The sequence below is a fragment of the Oncorhynchus nerka genome, linkage group LG20 (assembly GCF_034236695.1).
Source record: "Oncorhynchus nerka isolate Pitt River linkage group LG20, Oner_Uvic_2.0, whole genome shotgun sequence".
Taxonomy (NCBI): Eukaryota; Metazoa; Chordata; class Actinopteri; order Salmoniformes; family Salmonidae; genus Oncorhynchus; species Oncorhynchus nerka.
Window position 1 is genome coordinate 90,143,074 of NC_088415.1, and position 19,483 is coordinate 90,162,556.

The 19,483-nt window shown below is 45.5% G+C and overlaps 1 protein-coding gene across 1 annotated transcript in view; it reads right to left on the minus strand.

The window, feature by feature from the left end:
• The window catches only part of fbxl7 (F-box and leucine-rich repeat protein 7), an 89,769-nt gene extending 75,292 nt beyond the window's left edge, over positions 1-14,477 (minus strand). The window contains exon 1 of the mRNA XM_065005962.1: positions 13,979-14,477. Within this exon, the coding sequence (XP_064862034.1) occupies positions 13,979-14,015 (37 nt within the window). The 5' untranslated portion in view covers positions 14,016-14,477. The remainder of the gene's footprint in view (positions 1-13,978) is intronic.
• Between the last annotated feature and the right edge of the window lie 5,006 nt (positions 14,478-19,483).

Consider the following 19,483-nt stretch of genomic DNA (forward strand, 5'->3'; position numbering starts at 1 on the left):
CCCTTGTGGGCTCTAGTTCAAAGATGACTGGTAACCACTCAGGGCAAGTCCCCCTTGTGGGCTCTGGTTCAAAGATGACAGGTCATGGGATCCACTGCAGGGCTAGTCCCCTTGTGGGCTCTGGTTCAAAGATGACAGGTTGGTAACCACTACAGGGCTAGTCCCCCTTGTGGGCTCTAGTTCAAAGATGACAGGTCATGGGATCCACTACAGGGCTAGTCCCCCTTGTGGGCTCTGGTTCAAAGATGACAGGTCATGGGATCCACTGCAGGGCCGAGTCCCCCTTGTGGGCTCTGGTTCAAAGATGACAGGTCATGGGATCCACTACAGGGCTAGTCCCCTTGTCCCAAAGATGACAGGTGTGGGCTCTGGGGCTTTCAAAGATGACAGGTCATGGGATCCACTACAAGGCTAGTCCCCCTTGTGGGCTCTGGTTCAAAGATGACAGGTCATGGGATCCACTACAGTGCTAGTCCCCCTTGTGGGCTCTGGTTCAAAGATGACAGGTCATGGGATCCACTACAGGGCTAGTCCCCATTGTGGGCTCTGGTTCAAAGATGACAGGCTGGTATCCACTGCAGGGCTAGTCCCCCTTGTGGGCTCTGGTTCAAAGATGACAGGTCATGGGATCCACTACAGGCTAGTCCCCCTTGTGGGCTCTGGTTCAAAGATGACAGGTCATGGGATCCACTGCAGGGCCGAGTCCCCCTTGTGGGCTCTGGTTCAAAGATGACAAGTCATGGGATCCACTACAGGGCTAGTCCCCTTGTGGGCTCTGGTTCAAAGATGGCAGGTCATGGGATCCACTACAGGGCTAGTCCCCCTTGTGGGCTCTGGTTCAAAGATGACAGGTCATGGGATCCACTTCAGGGCTAGTCCCCCTTGTGGGCTCTGGTTCAAAGATGACAGGTCATGGGATCCACTACAGGGCGAGTCCCCCTGTGGGCTCTGGTTCAAAGATGACAGGTTGGTATCCACTGCAGGGCTAGGCCCCCTTGTGGGCTCTGGTTCAAAGATGACAAGTCATGGGATCCACTACAGGGTTAGTCCCCCTTGAGGGCTCTGGTTCAAAGATGACAGGTCATGGGATCCACTGCAGGGCTAGTCCCCTTGTGGGCTCTGGTTCAAAGATGACAGGTCATGGGATCCACTACAGGGCTAGGCCCCCTTGTGGGCTCTGGTTCAAAGATGACAGGTCATGGGATCCACTACAGGGCTAGTCCCCCTGTGGGCTCTGGTTCAAAGATGACAGGTTGGGATCCACTACAGGGCTATCTAGTCCCCTTGTGGGCTCTAGTTCAAAGATGACAGGTCATGGGATCCACTACAGGGCTAGTCCCCCTTGTGGGCTCTAGTTCAAAGATGACAGGTCATGGAATCCACTGCAGGGCTAGCTATTCCCCTTGTGGGCTCTGGTTCAAAGACGACAGGTTGGGATCCACTGCAGGGCTAGTCCCCCTGTGGGCTCTAGTTCAAAGATGACAGGTCATGGGATCCACTGCAGGGCTAGTCCCCCTTGTGGGCTCTAGTCCCATGGAATCCACTGTGGGCTCTGGTTCAAAGACGACAGGTTGGGATCCACTGCAGGGCTAGTCCCCCTGTGGGCTCTAGTTCAAAGACGACAGGTTGGGATCCACTGCAGGGCTAGTCCCCCTTGAGGGCTCTGGTTCAAAGCACGGTGCCATTTGAAACACACTACAGGACCTAAGGTCAGTTATGCAGCATGTTTACAATCCCATTCACAACACAAACAAAACAGTCCTCGTTACATTTCACCATAAAAGGTGAGAGTCTTGCACCTCTAACATGATACAACTATCCATTACAGTGCTTCTATAATGGCTACAAGGCTTCTTCTACAGTACATTGCCTCTATAATGGCTATAAGGCCTCTTCTACATTACATTACATTGCTTCTATAATGGCTATAAGGCCGCTTCTACATTACATTGCTTCTATAATGGCTATAAGGCCCCTTCTACATTACCTTGCTTCTATAATGGCTATAAGGCCTCTTCTACATTACATTGCTTCTATAATGGCTATAAGGCCTCTTCTACATTACAGTGCTTCTATAATGGCTATAAGGCCTCTTCTACATTACATTGCCTCTATAATGGCTATAAGGCCTCTTCTACATTACATTGCCTCTATAATGGCTATAAGGCCTCTTCTACATTACATTACATTGCTTCTATAATGGCTATAAGGCCTCTTCTACCTTTAAGGCATATCCACATATGGGAGAAGTCAAAGACCGACAGACAGGAGGACATGAGGAAGTGGCCTTTGCACAGAATTACTTCCAGGTGACATTCCTGTCTCCTTCTCTCTCTTTCTCAGTCCATGCTGTTGTGTCAGAATAGTCTGTATGACTTTGTTTTATCAGAATAGTCAGTATGGTTTTGCATTGTGGAGATCAAAAACGTGCTCAGTCTGTCTCAAACTATAAAGAAGTGGCCCACAAACTCTGCACAAATACAAATACAACTGAAGTACTAAGATAAGATCTTACATTGTCTCACACAGCGGATAGGTGCAGTGAAATGTGTTGTTTTACAGGGTCAGCCATAGTAGTACGATAGGTGTTGTTTTACAGGGTCAGCCATAGTAGTACGATAGGTGTTGTTTTACAGGGTCAGCCATAGTAGTACGATAGGTGCAGTGTAATGTGTTGTTTTACAGGGTCAGCCATAGTAGTACGATAGGTGTTGTTTTACAGGGTCAGTCATAGTAGTACGATAGGTGTTGTTTTACAGGGTCAGCCATAGTAGTACGATAGGTGTTGTTTTACAGGTTCAGTCATAGTAGTACGATAGGTGTTGTTTTACAGGGTCAGCCATAGTAGTACGATAGGTGTTGTTTTACAGGGTCAGCCATAGTAGTACGATAGGTGTTGTTTTACAGGGTCAGCCATAGTAGTTTGGTTTTTTTACAGAATAGTCCGATAGGTGTTGTTTTACAGGGTCAGCCAAGTAGAATAGGTGCAGTGTAATGTGTTTTTTACAGGGTCAGCCATAGTAGTACGATAGGTGTTGTTTTACAGGGTCAATAGTAGTACAATAGGTGTTGTTTTACAGGGTCAGCCATAGCTCAGGGTCAGCCATGTAGTACGATAGGTGTTGTTTTACTCAGCCATAGTAGTACGATAGGTGTTGTTTTACAGGGTCAGCCATAGTAGTATGATAGGTGTTGTTTTACAGGGTCAGCCACAAATACAAATACAACTGATAGGTGTTGTTTTACAGGGTCAGCCATAGTAGTACGATTGTTGTTTTACAGGGTCAGCCATAGTAGTATGATAGGTGTTGTTTTACAGGTTCAGTCATAGTAGTACGATAGGTGTTGTTTTACAGGGTCAGCCATAGTAGTACGATAGGTGCAGTGTAATGTGTTGTTTTACAGGGTCAGCCATAGTAGTATGATAGGTGTTGTTTTACAGGGTCAGTCATAGTAGTACGATAGGTGTTGTTTTACAGGGTCAGCCATAGTAGTACGATAGGTGTTGTTTTACAGGGTCAGCCATAGTAGTACGATAGGTGTTGTTTTACAGGGTCTGTCATAGTAGTATGATAGGTGCAGTGTAATGTGTTGTTTTACAGGGTCAGTCATAGTAGTACGATAGGTGTTGTTTTACAGGGTCTGTCATAGTAGTACGATAGGTGTTGTTTTACAGGGTCAGCCATAGTAGTACGATAGGTGTTGTTTTACAGGGTCAGCCATAGTAGTACGATAGGTGTTGTTTTACAGGGTCAGTCATAGTAGTACGATAGGTGTTGTTTTACAGGGTCAGCCATAGTAGTACGATAGGTGTTGTTTTACAGGGTCAGTCATAGTAGTACGATAGGTGTTGTTTTACAGGTTCAGTAGTACCAGGGTCAGTCATAGTAGTACGATAGGTGTTGTTTTACAGGGTCAGTCATAGTAGTATGATAGGTGTTGTTTTACAGGGTCAGACATAGTAGTACGATAGGTGTTGTTTTACAGGGTCAGCCATAGTAGTACGATAGGTGTTGTTTTACAGGGTCAGTCATAGTAGTACGATAGGTGCAGTGTAATGTGTTGTTTTACAGGGTCAGTCATAGTAGTATGATAGGTGTTGTTTTACAGGTCAGCCATAGTAGTACGATAGGTGTTGTTTTACAGGGTCAGCCATAGTAGTACGATAGGTGTTGTTTTACAGGGTCAGCCATAGTAGTACGATAGGTGTTGTTTTACAGGGTCAGTCATAGTAGTACGATAGGTGTTGTTTTACAGGGTCAGCCATAGTAGTACGATAGGTGTTGTTTTACAGGGTCAGTCATAGTAGTACGATAGGTGTTGTTTTACAGGGTCAGTCATAGTAGTACGATAGGTGTTGTTTTACAGGGTCAGTCATAGTAGTACGATAGGTGTTGTTTTACAGGGTCAGTCATAGTAGTATGATAGGTGTTGTTTTACAGGGTCAGCCATAGTAGTACGATAGGTGTTGTTTTACAGGGTCAGCCATAGTAGTACGATAGGTGTTGTTTTACAGGGTCAGTCATAGTAGTACGATAGGTGCAGTGTAATGTGTTGTTTTACAGGGTCAGCCATAGTAGTATGATAGGTGTTGTTTTACAGGTTCAGCCATAGTAGTATGATAGGTGTTGTTTTACAGGGTCAGCCATAGTAGTACGACAGGTGATCTGGAACCAGTTGACTCGGTGTAGATCAGTGATCTGGAACCAGTTGACCAGGTGTAGATCAGTGATCTGGAACCAGTTGACCAGGTGTAGATCAGTGATCTGGAACCAGTTGACCCGGTGTAGATCAGTGATCTAGAACCAGTTGACCAGGTGTAGATCAGTGATCTAGAACCAGTTGACCAGGTGTAGATCAGTGATCTGGAACCATTTGACTCGGTGTAGATCAGTGATCTAGAACCAGTTGACTCGGTGTAGATCAGTGATCTAGAACCAGTTGACTCGGTGTAGATCAGTGATCTGGAACCAGTTGACTCGGTGTAGATCAGTGATCTGGAACCAGTTGACCAGGTGTAGATCAGTGATCTGGAACCAGTTGACCAGGTGTAGATCAGTGATCTGGAACCAGTTGACCAGGTGTAGATCAGTGATCTAGAACCAGTTGACTCGGTGTAGATCAGTGATCTGGAACCAGTTGAGCCGGTGTAGATCAGTGATCTGGAACCATTTGACTCGGTGTAGATCAGTGATCTAGAACCAGTTGACTCGGTGTAGATCAGTGATCTGGAACCAGTTGACCAGGTGTAGATCAGTGATCTGGAACCAGTTGACCAGGTGTAGATCAGTGATCTGGAACCATTTGACTCGGTGTAGATCAGTGATCTGGAACCAGTTGACCAGGTGTAGATCAGTGATCTGGAACCAGTTGACTCGGTGTAGATCAGTGATCTGGAACCAGTTGACTCGGTGTAGATCAGTGATCTGGAACCAGTTGACCAGGTGTAGATCAGTGATCTGGAACCAGTTGACCAGGTGTAGATCAGTGATCTAGAACCAGTTGAGCCGGTGTAGATCAGTGATCTGGAACCAGTTGAGCCGGTGTAGATCAGTGATCTGGATGATAAGTTTCAGATCTGACTTGTTATTTCTGTTACCACATCTGCTCCCCCCCATGTTTTTCTACTCCCGGTTTCCCTTCCAGTTTACAGTAATTAGAATGACTTATCTTGCCTCTAAGAAAAGCACATTTGAACTCAAGTAGCTAACTCTATTACCCACACTGGGCCGTATTATCCATGTCTAGTTGAGGTAGAAAGAGTTTTATGTGTAATTCTATGCCCCTTACTACTGATACAAGGTCCAATATTTTCTCATGACCCAAACGGTTAATGTTAAGAAGTTAATCTGATCCTAGATCTGTGGTTATGGGCATCTTATACCTCAAGCTATTGCTCCAGTGGAAATTTGCTGGTGTCATCCAACGTGAGCCAGTTGGGAGGACGACCCAAAGCGTAACCTTATAAGAAGGAGCTGGTTTATTGGTTTGCTTACCGCAGGTTTAAAACTCCAGCCAACAAGTCACTCAGCGGGAGAAGAATGTGGCAGAGGCATATTGCATAAAAACTATTTTTTTAATTAGTCACTGCTCTGAGTTTTGCATTTGACAACAAATGAGAAACTAAACAATGAAATTGATCTAATATATATATATATATATATATATATATATATAATATCTAACAGTGTTCAATAGTATGTAGTGTGAACAAACTTATCCACAGGGAACACAACCTGAGCCACACACAGGTCGACCAAGATTTAATTCCCAGGTGAGGCACAGTAAGTAGCCTAATGGTCAGAATCTAGTCTACTGTAAATCCTTATTCTCATCTAATTCACTAACTAATCATGTTAATGTTGGACTCCACAAAGGGGTGAACATATACCAACATAGCATCAAATATACCAGACTCATTACTGCTGCGATCCCGGGTAGTCAACCAGGTCTCGTAATATCCAACACATACAAAATGGATGAAATATTACCGTACCATATAAATAGAATTACAGAATGTTGATTTGAATGGGGATGCATGTTCTAGAATCTCTATTTCTATGGCATTCCGAATGTATCTACAGTCTTGCGTAAGAGGCTGGTAATAACACTTCCTGTATGAGTGGCATTCTGTACAGGAAGAGGGAATGACAACTTAAGCTGATATTTTATCCCACCTCATTACACGGAAAACGACTTTGGTCACCAGCTGTCGATTTTTCTCTTTCACACCTCAATTAATGTTGCCGACAGCCACCGTCTAGTAAAACGGCATGAGGTTTTATAACATGACATTATACTTGTGTTTGTGGGTCAAGCCCTCCTCACTACCCAAAATGACCTTGTGCTTGTGATGCAGCTGTCAAAGCTATTTGTACCAAGAATGTTGTCCTTGTATTAGGACAAACAAAAGGTAGCTGACTTGCTGATCACCCTTGTAAAAAATGTAAAAATATTGCAGTTTCGCATTCAACTGTAGTATTTTGGAATAACAGAATTATTGTTATTACAGAATAACTGCAGTTGCATCTTTATTTCTGTAAGGGCAGCATATGTGGGGCGGCAGGGTAGCCTAGTGGTTAGAGCGTTGGACTAGTAACCGAAAGGTTGCAAGTTTGAATCCCCAAGCTGACAAGGTACAAATCTGTCGTTCTGCCCCTGAACAAGGCAGTTAACCCACTGTTCCTAGGCCGTCATTGAAGATAAGAATTTGTTCTTAACTGACTTGCCTAGTTAAATAAAGGTAAATAAATGTAGCATTAAGCACACTTTTCTCATGAGTGTTGTTTAAATACCCATACTAACATACTGTATACTACATACTTAAAAAGTGTATACTAGTAGTTAATTTTTGTATACTGGAAAAGAACGGTATCCCTTCAGTTGAGTGTACTAGAGCTTCACCTGTCTACCGGAAGTTGAGGCTGTTGCTATGCAACTTCTTGCTAACTTGTTACTTTATTACATTGCTCAACATTTTTCTTCACATTTCTCATAATTAGTTAAAGCAATGAATTTGAATCTGCTCTCGTCGGATTTCGGCTCCATTTATTCCACCATTTGCTACAAATATGAAAATGTTGTGAAGCCACGCCCATTTTCCAAAGAATTGCATTATGGGCCCTAAACCGACGGTAATAGTGTCCACTGCTTGTATACTTCATATTTTCGTAAATGTAATGTGAACTAACTTTTGTACATCGCGCTGGTTCGTACAATTGACCATATTTTAGCGCCCAAAAAACATAATACTTCCAGATCAACTGTAACATCAATACCATTGTAAAGCACAATTTCTCCCCTTTACAACAAAAGCACAGACGAGACCTTCATGATGCACGTCTCTGCGTGATTCAAGAAGGCAATGAGCTCCGTCGTGTGGGGAAGCTAAACCTATTGCGTGATCGTGAGAAGGAGAGATGTCGTGTGGGTGAAAAGGCTTTTTTCACTCGATCTGTCCAACTTATCACCTCTAAAAATCTAAATAAAACACTACAAAGGGTTTATATAATGTGTCATTACATACCTATTTGAAGGTTTGTGTTGAATTTGAATGGTGTTTTTTGTGCGGTGCTTTAAAGTGATCTTCAGAAGTAAACAACGGCTTTGAGAGTTATGATGGCCTGCAGTGACCATGCAAAAAATGACTAGGCCCCCCCCCCTTACCCTTTCCCTTTCTTGTTTTTAAACGATGAGAGAAGTGCCTGGTGTAGGGAGACTAAGACAGAATGAGTTGCTTTATGCGTGCTGTACGTTACGACGTGACACGTCAAGATGTAGCGTACAGCGTCGGGGAGGTCCGTTTTTTAAAATTACTTTTCTACAGAGCCATTACCATGAATAGAAACTTAGTTCACACCCCAGATTCTGATGTCAACACAGTCGCTACAGTGCCATTAGATTTCATTGCAGCCTCGTTTGAATGTCGCGGTTGCGCAAATTTGTACGGAATGGGGTTAGTCACTGTTAGTATGAAATCGGGGAACTTTTGGCACACTAACTGTTTTATTTTTTTATTTTTTTATTTAACCAGGTAGGCTAGTTGAGAACAAGTTCTCATTTGCAACTGCGACCTGGCCAAGATAAAGCATAGCAGTGTGAACAGACAACACAGAGTTACACATGGAGTAAACAATTAACAAGTCAATAACACAGTAGAAAAAAAGGGGGAGTCTATATACAATGTGTGCAAAAGGCATGAGGAGGTAGGCGAATAATTACAATATTGCAGATTAACACTGGAGTGATAAATGATCAGATGATCATGTACAGGTATTATATTGGTGTGCAAAAGAGCAGAAAAGTAAATAAATAAAAACTGTGGGGATGAGGTAGGTGAGAATGGGTGGGCTGTTTACCAATAGATTATGTACAGCTGCAGCGATCGGTTAGCTGCTCAGATAGCAGATGTTTGTAGTTGGTGAGGGAGATAAAAGTCTCCAACTTCAGCGATTTTTGCAATTCGTTCCAGTCACAGGCAGCAGAGTACTGGAACGAAAGGCGGCCGAATGAGGTGTTGGCTTTAGGGATGATCAGTGAGATACACCTGCTGGAGCGCGTGCTACCATCACCATGTTGCCATCGTGACCAGTGAACTGAGATAAGGCGGAGCTTTACCTAGCATGGCCTTGTAGATGACCTGGAGCCAGTGGGTCTGGCGACGAATATGTAGCGAGGGCCAGCCGACTAGAGCATACAAGTCGCAGTGGTGGGTAGTATAAGGTGCTTTAGTGACAAAACGGATGGCACTGTGATAAACTGCATCCAGTTTGCTGAGTAGAGTGTTGGAAGCAATTTTGTAGATGACATCGCCGAAGTCGAGGATCGGTAGGATAGTCAGTTTTACTAGGGTAAGCTTGGCAGCGTGAGTGAAGGAGGCTTTGTTGCGGAATAGAAAGCCGACTCTTGATTTGATTTTCGATTGGAGATGTTTGATATGGGTCTGGAAGGAGAGTTTGCAGTCTAGCCAGACACCTAGGTACTTATAGGTGTCCACATATTCAAGGTCGGAACCATCCAGTGTGGTGATGCTGTCCTTATGACCAATGAGCATACTACATACTCAACTTACATCACAAATAGTGCGGTTAGTATTCGGACCCAGCTATGGTGTGATGTCAGCGCACAGATGCAGCCTGTGCAAATGAATCCCACTAATTTCAAACAGCTGTCAAAACCAGTCCCCTAAAAGGTATGACAGATGAGGCCATTGAAAGTGTAAAAAAAAAAGTATTTTTTTTGACGATGGCAACAGCGAAGCATATTTCTTTATTTTTTTGCTGTTATTTTTGGTTTTCCCTGCATTAAAGTAGAATGAGAAAAGCTTGAAACACTAATTTTGGCTACGAGGGTTAGTTCGCCCTCCCTCCAAAAATGTGGCCTATACGATTTTCCACATTTAACTTGGCTGTTGTCAAACAACAGACCATTTCTCCATATTTGTGCAATTTAGTTACTTACAGCAGCCTCTGGTTAGCATTACTGTATACAGGACCTGAAATAATTGAAGCCAAGAAGACCATATAAAGCAGGAACATGCTCTTAAAGTAGCTCCAAAGTAGTTTGGATTTCGTTGATATCATTAATGATCATTTCCACTGTGCATAACACTTGTCAGCGCTCTGCAAAATCTGTAAAATTTTGTTGCAAGTGAGATACAGTGCATTCGAAAAGTATTCAGACCCCTTCCCTTCTTCCACATTTTGTTAAGTTATAGCCTTATTCTAAAATGGATTAAATTATAAAACTACACACAATATCCCTTCATGACAAAGCGAAAACATTTTTTTCTAAAAACCTGATTTTTAAACTGAAATGCCTTATTCAGACCCTTTGTTATAAGACTCTAAATTGAGTTCACGTGCATCCTATTTCCATTGATCACCCTTGAGATGTATCTACAACTTGATTGTGGTCCACCTGTGGTAAATTTAATTGATAGGACTTGGAAAGGCTCACACTTGTCTAGATTTGACAGTGCATGTCAGAGCAAAAACCAAGCCACGAGATCAAAGGAAATGTCCATAGAACTCAGAGACAGGATTGTGTCAAGGCACAAATCTGGGGAAGGGTACCAAAACATTTCTGCAGAATTGAAGGTCCCAAAGAACATAGTGGCCTCCATCATCCTTAAATGAAATAAGTTTGGAACCACCAAGACTCTTCTTAGAGTTGGCCACCAGGCCAAACTGAGCAATCGGTGGAGAAGGGCCATGGTCAGGGAGGTGACCAATAACCGATGGTCACATTGACAGATTTCTTCTGTGGAGATGGGAGAACCTCCCAGAAGGACAAACATCTCTGCAGCACTCTACCAATCAGGTCTTTATGGCAGAGTGGCCAGACCGAAGCTACTCCTCGGTAAAATGCACGTAACAGAATCCACTGGGATTCTCTGCCTCTAACCCTATTACAGGGGCTGAGTCACTGGCTTACTGGTGCTCTTTCATGCCGTCCCTAGGAGGGGTGCGTCACTTGAGTGGGTTGAGTCACTGATGTGATATTCCTGTCTGGGTTTGCACCCCCCCTTGGGTTGTGCCGTGGCGGAGATCTTTGTGGGCTATACTCGGCCTTGTCTCAGGATGGTATGTTGGTGGTTGGAGATATCCCTCTAGTGGTGTGGAGGCTGTGCTTTGGCAAAGTGGGTGGGGTTATATCCTTCCTGTTTGGCCCTGTCCGGGGGTGTCATCGGATGGGGCCACAGTGTCTCCTGACCCCTCCTGTCTCAGCCTCCAGTATTTATGCTGCAGTAGTTTATGTGTCGGGGGCCTAGGGTCAGTTTGTTATATCTGGAGTACTTCTCCTGCCTTATCCAGTGTCCTGTGTGAATGTAAGTATGCTCTCTCTAATTCTCTCTTTCTTTCTCTCTCTCGGAGGACCTGAGCCCTAGGACCATGCCTCAGGACTACCTGACATGATGACTCCTTGCTGTCCCCAGTCCACCTGGCCGTGCTGCTGCTCCAGTTTCAACTGTTCTGCCTGTGGCTATGGAATCCTGACCTGTTCACCAGATGTGCTACCTGTCCCAGACCTATTACTTGACCATGCTGACAACCATTGACCAACATTTGAACATCTTGGCCATGTTCTTTTATAATCTCCACCCAGCACAGCCAGAAGAGGACTGGCCAGACCTCATAGCCTGGTTCCTCTCTAGGTTTCTTCCTAGGTTTTGGCCTTTCTAGGGAGTTTTTCCTAGCCAACGTGCTTCAACACCTGTATTGCTTGCTGTTTGGGGTTTTAGGCTGGACTTTGAGATATCAGCTGATGTACGAAGGGCTATATAAATCAATTTGATTTGATTTGAACAGCCCGCTTGAAAAAAAAGGCACCTAAAGGACTCTCAGACCAAGAAAAACAAGATTCTCTGGTCTGATGAAACTAAGATAGAACTATTTGGCTTGAATGCCAAGCTTCAAGTCTGGAGGAAACCTTGGCACCATCCCTACGGTGAAGCATGGTGGTGGCAGCATCATGCTGTGAGAATGTTTTTCAGCGGCAGGACCTGAGAGACTAATCAGGATCGAGGGATGTACAAACGGAGCAAAGTTGAGAGATATTTTAATCAAATTTCTTTGGTACTTTTAACACTTTTTCTCCCCAATATCGTGAAGATATCTCACTTCCTGTTTTGATTTCTACTCAGGATTTTTCTAATCGGTAGTCACAATCCTGTCCCATTGCTGCAACTCCCGTACGGACTCGGGAGAGGCGAAGGTCGAGAACCGTGCGTCCTCCGAAACACGACCCTGCTAGGCCGAACTGCTTCTTTACACACTCCTCTCTTAACCTGGAAGCCGTACAAACGGCAACCGAAGTCAGCTTGCAAGTGCCCGGCCCGCCACAAGGAGTCACTAGATAGAACAAGGACATCCCAGCCGGCCAAACCCTCCCCTAACCTGGACAACGCTGGGCCAATTGTGCGCCGCCTCCTGGGACTCCCGATCACGGCCGGCTGTAACACAGCCTGGGATCGAATCGGGTTGATCCCACACAGCAGGAGTGGCTTCGGGACAAGTCTCTGAATGTCCTTGAGTGGCCCAGCCAGAGCCCGGACTTGAACACAATCGAACATCTCTGGAAAGACCTGAAAAAAGCTGTGCAGCGATGCTCTCAATCCAACCTGACAGTACTTGAGAGGACCTGCAGAGAAGAATGGGAGAAACTCCCCAAATACAGGTGTGCCAAGTTTGTAGCGTCATACCCAAGAAGACTCGAGACTTGTAATTGCTGCTTAAGATGCTTCAACAAAGTACTGAGTAAAGGGTCTTAATACTTATGTAAATGTGATATTTCCATTTTTTTTTTTTTAATATTTACACATTTACAAAAATGTCTATAAACCTGTTTTTGCTTTGTCATTATGGGGCATTGTGTGTAGATTTATGGGGGGAGGGGGACTATTTAATCAATTTGAGAATAAGACTAACGTTAACAAAATGTGGAAAAAGTCAAGGGGTCTGAATACTTTCCAAATGCATTCTATGGGAAATTTCTAATGCTACATACAGAGTCAAATCACATCAAGAGAAGACCAACAACAAGATAACATGAAGATAACATTCCACCACCAGAACAGGTCAGATCATTTCCACCACTAGAACGGGTCAGATAATTTCCACCACTAGAACAGGTCAGATCATTTCCACCACCAGAACAGGTCAGATAATTTCCACCACTAGAACAGGTCAGTTCATTTCCACCACCAGAACAGGTCAGTTCATTTCCACCACCAGAACAGGTCAGATCATTTCCACCACCATTTCCACCACTAGAACAGGTCAGAACCAGAACAGGTCAGATAATTTCCACCACCAGAACAGGTCAGTTCATTTCCACCACCAGAACAGGTCAGATCATTTCCACCACCAGAACAGGTCAGATCATTTCCACCACTAGAACAGGTCAGATCATTTCCACCACCAGAACAGGTCAGATCATTTCCACCACCAGAACAGGTCAGATCATTTCTGAGTTCTGGTGAGAAAGGTTAAGCTTTTCAGATGCTGCTCTATGGGCTGTGGTGTGATCCGTTTTCTTTAAATCAATCATTCAAACTTTTTAAAATGAATATAACTTTTAGTCGGTTATACCTGAGATATACCAACGACAAGGCTACCAATGGCCCAATGTAAATCAAATGGCAGGAAGCTTGGCCCCGGTGATGTACTGGGCCATACGCACTACCCTCTGCCTGAAATGTAATGTGAATATCCTATGTTGCATTAATACATCGAATTTAGATAGGCATATCTAGGACAGACAGTTTCAGATCAAATCAGCTTTTTTTTTAGGGATATAGCAATATTTCATAGCTATACATAACTGGCGACACTGTATGAAGAAAGATCGGGTCAATTGTGTTGCCTGGATGATTATATTAGTGAAACAATGTAGCCTGCAAAATGGTATGACGTTGCCACAAGTATGGCTTCAGAACGTACTGTAAAACTCGTTCCTTTTCTCCAGTTGCACTTACCCTCACTCCCACTTTGTTTCCCATTGTTCGCACCCATCCTGTGTACTGCATTATCTATTCACAGAGCTCGGAGGTATCCATCAAATAAAAAGTATTCCTACAAAAACGTGCGCGTTATATGAGGAGAAATGCGCGTGGATCCTCTTTTTTGTTTCCCCTCAGCGGAAGATAGTCCACCAAAAAACGTTCTTCTCAAACCATAAATCCAAACATAGTCAGCATGTCATTACAGATATTTTTTTAGTGAATACATTTTGATTTTCAACTAAATTCTTACAAGACGTGCAGGTAATAGTGCACGATTCCAACGACTGTTGAAGGCTAAAAATGTATTTTATCTCCGAGTGTTACAAATGGAAACTTATTCGCATCCAGTTTTAGTTTGATATAAACAAAACCCGAAACTTGTTGCGTCAAGACGCAATGCCACCACTCCTGCCGAGTATGAAACCGTTACCAAGTAGACATACTTTCGGCGGCCGCGAGAGGCAACGGCGATTTGCTGTACCCCCCCCCCCCCCTTTTTCCCCGGAGTGTCAATAGCCTACCATAGGAATGACGAGAGGTAGGCTACAGTTTTAAAGAGACAGTGGACCCAAAAAGTAACAACCCATGATTACGTTGATATTATCCAGATACTTAAATAAGATCTTGGAAAATGAACTCAAAGATTGTTATAATATTCATTGGGGATTTTGGCGTAGCTGCAGAGGTGCACCACATGAAGCAACTTGGACAAGTTGCATTTGGGTTTGCTCCCAATCATTGGTTGTCTCTTTAAAAAAATGCCTGCAACTTACTTGCAACTCATTACACGTTGTAGCAAAGTGAAGTGCACCCGTGTGTGAGATACTCTGTGTGACATGCATGAGAGAAAAGTATGTAACAGATTTTGGGGTATCGTGGGGATCGGCTCCCCCTGGTGGACAGTTTCTCATCCAGTGTTCCAGACATCCAGGCCAAGGTCCAGTACCAGCAGAGCTGAACCAGTGGTCAAACTGTCTGGGCCAGTGTGAACAACCCGAGGGAGAGAGGCCCTCCACGTGATAGGGAGGGCCAGGTGTGGGACATCAGGAAAAGCCTGCATGTGGAGTCAGCTGATGTACTCTTATATATATATATAATAATAATAATAGATAGAAATATATATTTTTTAAATTATATATATATAATTTTTTTTAAATATATTTTTATCTATTATTATTATATATATATTTTTTTAAATATTTTAACATTCATTTAACTAGGCAAGTCAGTTAAGAACAAATTCTTATTTACAATTACGGCCTACCCCGGCCAAACCCGGACGATGCTGGGCCAATTGTGCGCTATCCTATGGCACTCCCAATCACGGCCCATTGTGATACAGCCTGGAATCGAACCAGGGTGTCTGTAGTGACGCCTCTAGCACTATGATGCAGTGCCTTCGGGAAGTTTTCAGTAAAGCTTGTGCTATCTCTACATCGTCCTTATGATTGTGCGATTTGACCTCCTCCTGGGCACCACACCGCCTCGAGGACGGATTTATTCCCTGTCTGACCCTGAGACCAAGGCTATGGAGGAGTACATTGATAACTCTCTGGCGGCTGGAAGCATTCGCCCTTAGCCCTCTCCTGCCGGCGCAGGATTTTTCTTTGTGGGAAAGAAGGACAAGACCCTGCGTCCATGTACTGATTACCGGGGTGTCAATGACATCACAGTCAAGAACCTTTCCCCGCTACCACTTCTCTCCTCAGCTTTCAAACCTCTCCAGGGGGCAACCATATTGTCTAAACTGGACCTCCGAAATGCCTACCACTTTGTTCGGAGACGCGAAGGAGATGAGTGGAAGAGTGCCTGGTCATGCCGTTTGGACTAACGCTCCTGATGTCTTCCAGGCTCTGGTTAACAATGTGCTCTGGGACATGTTGAATCGTTTTGTTTTTTGTGTACCTTCGATGACATCCTGTTTTTCTCCCATTCTGCCCAGGAACATGTTCTCCATGTTTGACAAGTTCTTGAGGGCCTTCTGGAAAACCAGTTGTTTGTTAAAGCCGGAGAAGTGAGAGTTCCACCGCTCCACAATCACTTTTCTGGGATACGTCATTTTCGAAGGGAATGTTCAGATGGATCTGGGAAAAGTGAGAGCGGTGGTGGATTGGCCCCAACCCACATCCAGGGTGCAGCAACAGCGGTTTCTGGGGGTTTGCTCATTATTTCCGCCGTTTCTTTCGGGGCTACAGCAACCTGGCGACTCCCCCCTCTGCACTCACCTCTCCCAAGATACCGTTCACTTGGTCCCCAGAAACAAACAAGGCTTTTGTGGATTTGAAGCAATGATTTACCACTACCCCCATCCTCATCCATACAGATCTGACCCATCAGTTTGTGGTGGAGGTTGACGCTTCCAGCGTGGGAGTAGGGGCCGTTCTTTCCCAGCGATCCGTAAAGGAACAAAAGCTTCATCCCTGTGCCTTCATGTCCCATTGTCTCAACTCGATGGAGAGGATCTATGGCGTTGGCAACCGGAAACTCCTAGCAGTAAAGGTGGCCCTGGAGGAGTGGAGGCATTGGCTGGAAGGGGTGTAACATCCATTTTTGGAATTTGGAATAACTCCACACAGCCAAGCGCCTTAACTCTAGACAGGCCCGGTGGGCTCTGTGAATCACTAGGTTTAATTTCACCATCTCCTACCGCCCAGGGTCCAAAGATGTGAAGCAGGACACCCTTTCCCACCTGTACAGTTCCGCTCCCACACCCTCGGAATCAGAGACCATTCTCCCTGCCTCATATTTGCCGGCTGTGGTTGTCTGGGGTATTGAGGCTCTGGTTCGCAAAGCAGAACTTTCCCAGCCAGACCCCGGGGGAGTCCTGTCTTACCGAATGTTTGTTCCCGATTCGGTCCGGTCCGAAGTCCTGGAATGGGCTCACTCCTCCAGGCTTACCTGTCATCCTGGTGTTCGCATTACCTTGGCTTTCCTCCGCCAGCGCATCTTGTGGCCCACCATGGCTCCTGATGTCTCGGCCTTCGTCGCCACATGCATGGTGCCCAAAGCAAGACTTCACAGCTCAGTCTGGTCTCCTTCAGCCACGTCCTGTTCCTCATCGCCCCTGGTCCCATATTTCCCTGGATTTTGCCACTGGGCTTCCTCCGTCAGATGGCAACACCACCACCCTGACGGTGATTGACAGGTTCTCCAACGCCGCCCATTTCATCCCTCTCCCTAAATGACCTTCAGCCAAGGAGACAGCCCAGTTTATGGTGCAGCACTTCTTCCGAATCCATGGACTCCGTTCGACATTGTCTCGGATCGGGGTCCTCAGTTTTCGTCCCGTTTCTGGAAGGCGTTCTGCACCCTTATCGGGTCGTCGGCCAATCTGTCCTCCGGATTTCATCCCCAGTCCAACGGCCAGTCGGAGTGAGCTAATCAAGATATGGAGACGAAACTCCAGTGTCTTGTTGCCAGTAACCCCACCACCTGGAGTCAGCAACTGGTCTGGGTGGAATATTCCAGGAACACTCTCCCCTGCTCAGCTACTGGACTACCTTGAATGCTCCATGGGAAATCAGCCCCCGCTCTTCCCAGACCAAGACGCGGAGGTCAACATACCTTCAGCCAAGATGTTCGTCCGTCGCTGTCGGCGTACCTGGAAAAGAGCCTGGGCAGCTCTTCTCAAGACAACCTCCAGGTGTCGTTGACAAGCAGACCGCCACGGACTCTGGCTCCTCGCTATCGGTTCAGGCAGAGGTCATGGTTGTCCACTCGGGACCTACCCCTCCGGGTAGAATCCCATAAACTTTCCCGCCGTTTTATTGGTCCTCTCCCCATTTCTAGAGTCATTAGTCCCACTGCTGTCAATCTGCTGTTGCCCCGTACTCTCCGCGTTCACCCTACTTTCCATGTGTCCAGGATGAAGCCCTTGTCTCACAGTCCTCTGTCTTCCGTTTCTAGGCCCATCCCTCCTCCCGGGTCATCGATGGCCAGCCGGCGTATACAGTGAGACGCCTCCTGAGGGTTCGACCACGGAGCAGGGGTTTCCAGTACCTGGTTGACTGGGAGGAGTATGGTCTGGAGGAGAAATGCTAAAGACATCCTGGACCCGGCCCTCATCGACGATTTTCACTGCCGACACCCCGGTCAGCCAGGAAAGCGCCCAGGTAGGACACCAGGCGGTGTCCCTAGAGGGGGGGGTACTGTCACACCCTGATCTGTTTCACCTGTCCTTGTGATTGTCTCCACCTCCTCCAGGTGTCACTTATTTTTCCCAGTGTATTTATCTCTGTGTTTCCTGTCTCTCTGTGCCAGTTCGTCTTGTATGTTTTCAAGCCAACCAGCGTGTTTTTCCCATGCTCCTGTTTTTTAGTATCTTTTTCTAGTCCTCCCGGTTTTGACCCTTGCCTGTTTTTTCTGGACTCCGTACCCGCCTGCCTGATCCTTCTGCCTGCCCTGACATCGAGCCTGTCTGCCACTCTGTACCTCCTGGACTCAGAATCTGGTTTTGACCTTTTGCCTGTCTACAACCATTCTCTTGCCTACTCCTTTTGAATTATATATAAACTACAAAGACTCTAAACATCTGCCTCCTGTGTCTGCATCTGGTTCTCGCCTTGTGCCCTTATAAAACCTGTGGTTGTCAGAGGTGACATCTGAAGATGCTGTAAACCTGTGGTTGTCAGAGGTGACCTCTGAAGATGGTGTAAGCCTGTGGTTGTCATAGGGGAGCCCCGAAGATGCCGTAAGCCTGTGGTTGTCAGAGCTGACCTCTGAAGATGCAAGGTCAGAACCCTCTGAGGAGGAAATGCAGCTCTTGGACACACAGGAAGATGAGGTCTGTCATCTGTGCCGTCATGCTTACTCCGATTACTTTTTTGTTGTTATTTAAAAAAAAAAAAAGTACAATGGCACTGACCTGGCACTGACCGGTATTTCTGACCTAGCAGAGATCTGGACTACGGAGGGAGGAAGATTAGAGGGACGGTTAGATGATTTGTGTGCGATGGTAAAAAACACCAAAATGTTACTCGGGGTCGAATGGATACGAACGAAACTCCACCCAAAGAGGGGTCTGATTCAATGGAGTGATGTACCAGGAGACAGCTAATCTAAACACGCGCAGAGATGCATCATTTCCAAGTTCAGATGCAGTCATAGCACCACCACGGCACCACACCATTGTCTGACCTCCAGGTTGACATGGTTCAGAGATTCCCGATTGATTTACATGCACCAGGCCTGCCTGGGGGTCACAACAAAAAACTCTTGGTCATCTGGTGCAGAGTAGAGTCCTGTACGGGTCAGTTTCTTTGGAGCCTCCCCGGCCACATCAATTCCAAGTCCCACCTGATACCCACATCAGGACAGATTATTTCTCCTCAATCCACCCACATATAATTGTTTTTCCGGAGAGCCAATCCGAGACCCGCCAAATAACATAAATTATTTCAATTGTTTTTAGGACTCCAGAGTACTAGGCTATTCCATTTCCCTGCATGAATTAATGCACACCCCTTGCAATGACTCTAT